We start from the raw sequence: 6,000 nt of genomic DNA on the forward strand, positions 1-6,000 counted from the left end.
ATTTATCAGCAATCTAGCATTCTTTTGTGAAGATAATTATGAAAACTTACTATACCAAACATACCCACTTGATAAAAAAACTGACTTAACTTTATTTAGGTAGACGTTCTTAAATTCCCCTAGACAAGTAAGGCCACATTTATATGTAGTTACATACTTTACAACAAGTTGAAAGAGAGTGTTCATGTGCTTATAGATATCCTTACTTTTCTTACTTAAGAAATATGAATAAAGAGTAATTTTTGAAATCAAAATATATTAAGATTAGAAGAAGACTTTCCTTACTGAGAATGGTATTTTCAAAACAGTAGCTACATTTTATATAATATTAATTTTTCTTTTTTTTAATAGTTTATATAACTTAATAAACAGCCCTATACTATCCATTACCAAAATGCAAAAGGAAATAGCTTCTAAACTTCTAATGTGCATGTATACGTATTTTTAAGCTCTTAGAATATTTGAAATTAACGTTTGGTTTCATGGTCAGAGAAGCTCTTAGTAATGGAAAGTCAACATGTTGGATTCATCCTGTTAGATGCTTCTGTTTATGCTGAAATCATTCATCATGGTCCAGCCTGAGATTTGGGTTAATTGTTCTTTTTTTTTTTTTGGTACCAAGGATTGAACTCAGGTCTTTGCACTTGCAAAGCAGGTTAATTGTTCTTAATAGAAATAGAGTTCACAAAAGAAGGATTAGTCCTTAGAGACTATTTTTGCACCTGAGGAGGACAATGTGAAGTAGGTGAATTTGTTTAGAAATAAAATAAATTATAAACAGCAAAATGGTATCAGTAATTTACGTTCTTTTCCTTTCAGGTTATGCATTGGATCCTTCATTAGATAATCATCAAGTATCTGCTAAATATATTGGTTCTGTAGAAGAAGCTGAAAAAAATCAAGGTAATTTATTTTAAATATATCTAATATATACATATAATTGCTTAAAATTGGTGTCTTGCAGTACACAGAAAAAAACTAATATTTTATTAGCCCATGATTTTTTAAAAAATTGACAAGAGTTTAGAGCAATACAGTTTAGAACTATTACAGTTTAGAACTTGCTTTTCCCACTCACTAGCTGTGCTACCTTGTCATGAAAACAGGTACGTATCTCTTTGGATTATATTGCATATTCGGCACCATGCCAACCCTGTAGAAATCATTGAATTAAAATGTAATATATAAATAATTTTGGCAGTGGTTTTTCTCAACATTCATATCAAGTTGCATTTTAATAGAACAAAAAAAATTTCATTTTGGCATCTATGAAAATTGTCTTTGAAGGGTCAGTTAATGGCTTGTTGAATATGTTCTAAAATACTACATTTGTGCTCACATTCACTTTGTACTTACTATAAGACAAAGCACTGCTGGCTTGTCACAGGCTTATCAGACCACTGGAATCTTACTTATACAAGTCATTTTTAAAAAAGAATACGTTAGTTCTGCAGGTACTCTTCTTTTGTTTTTGTATTTGTTTGCTTAAACAATCACCTTTCCTTAATCATAGATATATTTGTAATCTATTTTTGTTATTGTTTATAAAGGTTTAACTGTATTTGAAACTGGTCAGAAGAAAACAGAAAAGAGGAAAAAGTTCAAAGAAAATGATGCATCTAATATTGATGGTTTCTTGGGACCATGGGCAAAATATGTGGATGAAAAAGATGTAGCCAAACCTTCAGAGGTAAGCATTGATGTTCTTCATTTTCAGTTCAGGTGTGTGGTAGGTCTCTGTGAAGTATATGTATATTAATAAACTTGTGATTTCCTTAGAGAACCAAGTGACTCATCAACATTTCTCTGCCTTCATTGATTGAGAAAGAACAATAAAATTTTTTTCTTCCAATATCGACATTTATCTTTTTCTGATTTATTTTATGCTATACTTCTTTATTAAAATAGAATATTGTGCAATTTTTAATAAAAGTCACCTAATGCTCTTAAGCTGCCATGGTTGCTCTTCTTCTGAAATCAGACATTCAAATAACTAGAGAATCAGCCTTTCTATCATAGTGAAATTAATAGGTTGTACTTATTAAATTATTTTAAAATCTTAAATTTTATCTATCTGATTTTTTAAAGATATTATAACTTTTTTGGGGGGGGTGTACCAGGGATCAAACTCAGGACCTTGTGCTTGCCAGGCAGGCTGCAGCACCACTGAGCTAAATCCCTAGTCCTATTTTACAAAATACAATCCCACTGTCTCTGTTAGCCACGTACTGTATCCATTTTGTGTTTAATGCCATTCTGTTATCTGCAGAAGAGGCAATCAATCTTTGTGGAAGAGTTGAGCTTGTTGTCTGGGGAAACATGCTTGTAGCTATTGCTTCACAAAAAAATGTAGACCTCATTATAAAAAATTTATAACTAGCTTTGGACATAAGGTTCTCAGGCATTCTTTTTGTTTGTTTGTTTTGGTTTTTTGTTGTTGTTGTTTTTTGAGAGAGGGTCTCACTATGTCGTTGAAACTGACCTGGAACTCACTATGTAGTCCAGGCTGGTCTCAAACTCACAGCGATCCTCCTGTCAGGCATTCATTTTTAAATTCACTCTTTCATTTCCTTAGGAAGAGCAAAAAGAATTGGATGAAATCACAGCAAAGAGGCAGAAAAAGGGCAAACAGGAAGAAGAGAAACCTGGGGAGGAGAAGACAATCTTACATGGTAATATATTTTTAATACTTTTGTTTTTATGAAAATTTCATATATACCATTCTCTGATTACACAATACAAATTGCCCTTACGGTCAGTTGCTTTAAAATCATTATATTCAGTATAACTCTGTCGAACAAATTTATATCCCAAAAAAGTCTCATAGCAGACTCTTCTTTTTTTTTTTTTTTTTTTTTTTTTAACTCTTCTTTGTACTAGAAAAAATAGTGTGATTAATGTTAACTACAGATGATTCTTCTTGAAGTGTTAGTGAGTTGTTTTGTTTCTTTTTTTTGGTATTAGGGGTTGAACTCAGGACCTTGTGCTTGAAAGGCAGGCGGTGGCACCACTGAGCTACACTGAGCTGTATCCCTGAACTGTGTTAATGAGTTTTTTAAAAGTCACTAAGAAGAAATTTGAATGGTCTATAATCTGTTCTTTCCTAAAACAAAATTGAGTCTTTTGTTGTATTAATAGTGCCTGGGTCACTTACCTGTTAACCAAAGCCAAATATTCAGTTTTTATCCCAGTTAAATTAAATTTTAAAATAACAAACTTTGTTTTACATGTGAGTAGATTGAAAGTTATTACTCTCCTATTTTGACTGTGGAAGAAAATACATATGTGCCTGTCTATTAATAATTAGTCAAACTTAAGAAATTACACAGTTGGGCTGGGGATTTAGCTCAGTGATTCTGCTACCTTCCTCATAAGCACAATGTCCCGAGTTCAATCACCAGTGCAAAAAAAAAAGGAATTACACAGTGATTATCTGAAACTGTACAGAATAACTCAGCAATGATAGTGTTACTTATTCTAATGTTTGTCAGTTCACATATTTAGATTTTATGAGACTGTATTTGATTCTCAAGCTCTTATTTTATGTTCACGGAGTTTATTAGTACTATGGTGCTTATAACCACAGTAGCAATAACGGCCAACCTTTATTAATAATGGCTGTGCTAGGCATGCTGCTAAATGCTTTCTGTACAGTATGTCATCTGTACACATGACCGTTATCCAGGTCTGATGGTGCACACCTGTAATCCTGGCACTAGAGGCGGAGGCAGAAGGATCACAAGTATGAGCCCAACCTGGGCAATTTAACAATTTAGACCCTGTCTCAAAATAAAAAATAGACTGGGGATTTAGTTAGTATGAAGGCCCTGTTTTCACTCCCAGTACCAGATAGGAAAGAGAGGGAAGGAGATGGAAAAGTGGAATGCAAAGGAACCAAAAGGGAGTAAAAGTGGAAAAGTGAAGGAAAGACTAGTGTTTTGTTTTTTTAACTTCGTTCTTCTCCTGTTTTGTTTCTGCTTTTTTACCAGTGACTCAAGACTCAAGTATTACCTTTTGTTACCTCACTATAATGCAATGAGGTCTTTGTTATATCACTAAAATATGTGACTGAGTGTAAAAAAACTATCTTACTTAAAGATCTGATACCCTGTGTACTTAGGAAATCCAAAATATTACCTCTAAGTATAAATGATTGCATTTATTTCAGACATCTTGATTTCAGCTAACTCAATGACACCATCATCGGAGTGTCACTACCTAAAAGCCTTAATATGGACAAAAACCCCATGAATGAAATAATTGTTTGCATTTTTAAATCATAGATTTCCTGACTGTGCTTATACTTGTTTATTGCTTTCTTTTGTATTTTTGTTTCAGTTAAAGAAATGTATGACTATCAAGGCAGGTCCTATCTTCACATACCTCAGGATGTTGGTGTTAATCTACGGTCCACTATACCACCTGAAAAATGTTATCTTCCCAAAAAACAAATTCATGTGTGGTCTGGACACACAAAGGTAAGCAAGTTGGTTGTTTCTGCTTACTGCAATGTTGTAATAATGAAGCCAATGTAAACTTTCAGCTATTGATGAAGCATTCAGCATTTCTGGTAAAGATGCAAGGAAGTCAAGACAACAAGGAAGTCAGATTACAGATAACCTCAGTTGTGGGGCTTTGGAGATACCCACTTGTGTCAGTCACAAGTGACCAGTCAGTCCCCAAGGCCATCTGGACTGGCCCTGACATCAGTTTTCATGGTTTCATGTCCAGCCCCCTTACTGGAGCCCAATCTGTTCTCCACAAGTCACTGCCACAATCCGCTTTCACTTGGGCAGCAAGTCAGTAAGTGATAGACTAGCACCTGGTCTCCTGCTTAGCTTCAGTAATGTTGTTTGGTTCTTGGGATTATCACATTTCAGAGGTAGTGTTCTGGTTTATAATCCAAGGTACTATTGAAACTGATGTAGAGACAGGGTACATGAAAACTTTTAACACCGATGTGCATCATCTGTGCTTTGTTAGCTGTTAATTTCCAGCTCTTTGCAAAGAGCAAAGGGATTATGTTTCAAAAAAGGAAAATAAATGGGGACATTAGCAATCTGTTTGACTTGGGACTGCCTATGGTGAGAAAGTCAATATTAAAAGTTTTAAAAATTTTTTCGAATGCTAAGTGTCAATAATGCCTTTTTCTTGGAATTCTAATGAAGGTTATTCTGAACCATGGCATTTGACAAAATAGCAAATTAGGTTGCTTAAAATACACTGTCTTTCTATTCCTTCATTTCTAGCTGTTATTTTAAATCCTTCAGGTTATTAACTGTGATACCTTTTCACAGGGTGTCAGTGCAGTAAGATTGTTTCCCCTCTCTGGCCATTTATTGCTGTCTTGTTCCATGGACTGTAAAATTAAGGTGAGTTTCAGTTATGGAAGGAGAGTTCTGTACTGCGACGCTATTGCTCTGGTTGAATCTGTTCAGTTATTTATAAATAAATTTCCATTTATTAGGCAATTAGAAGCCAATGATTTTCTCTTAGGCCCTATGAATTGCAGCCATTTACAGACTGCTTTCCAGACTTGTATATTCAAATATGGCTCTGTGGTCCAGTTGGCAAGGTACTTTAAAGCCTGGACAACTGATGAGAATGTAATCCAGTCACTTCCAGATTAGACACACAAATACTTAATCATTAATAATGCATTTTTTATAGAGATTTTGGATATGTGACTAAGTTCATTTGTTTTTGAGAACCATAGGAGGAAGAGAGGACACATGATAGAAATCCCATTTTTTAGAGAGTAGGCAATGTAATGAATCCTTTTCCTTCTGAATACTAGTAAATTCAAGGAGGAGAAATGCTCCCAGCCCTACCTTTCACTTGTTATATCCTTAGGAAATTCCACCTTTGCCTTCTGCTAAGCTATTTAGTATGATTTTTTTTTTTAAACTGGGGTATTTAGCTCAGCACTGCCATGCCAGCCTTACAAGCACAAGATTGGGAGTTCAATCCCAGGTACCAAAAAAAAAAAAAAAAAAAAAA

At 34.2% G+C, this 6,000-nt stretch overlaps 1 protein-coding gene across 1 annotated transcript in view; it reads left to right on the plus strand.

Moving 5' to 3' along the window:
* Nucleotides 1-6,000, plus strand: part of Cdc40 (cell division cycle 40) — a 44,199-nt gene that overhangs the window by 22,164 nt on the left and 16,035 nt on the right. The window contains exons 4-8 of the mRNA XM_010635266.3: nucleotides 820-903; nucleotides 1,551-1,690; nucleotides 2,576-2,672; nucleotides 4,339-4,478; nucleotides 5,298-5,372. Of these exons, the coding sequence (XP_010633568.1) occupies nucleotides 820-903; nucleotides 1,551-1,690; nucleotides 2,576-2,672; nucleotides 4,339-4,478; nucleotides 5,298-5,372 (536 nt within the window). The remainder of the gene's footprint in view (nucleotides 1-819; nucleotides 904-1,550; nucleotides 1,691-2,575; nucleotides 2,673-4,338; nucleotides 4,479-5,297; nucleotides 5,373-6,000) is intronic.

This window comes from Fukomys damarensis, unplaced genomic scaffold (assembly GCF_012274545.1).
Source record: "Fukomys damarensis isolate Sample0158 unplaced genomic scaffold, DMR_v1.0_HiC HiC_scaffold_14, whole genome shotgun sequence".
NCBI lineage: Eukaryota > Metazoa > Chordata > Mammalia > Rodentia > Bathyergidae > Fukomys > Fukomys damarensis.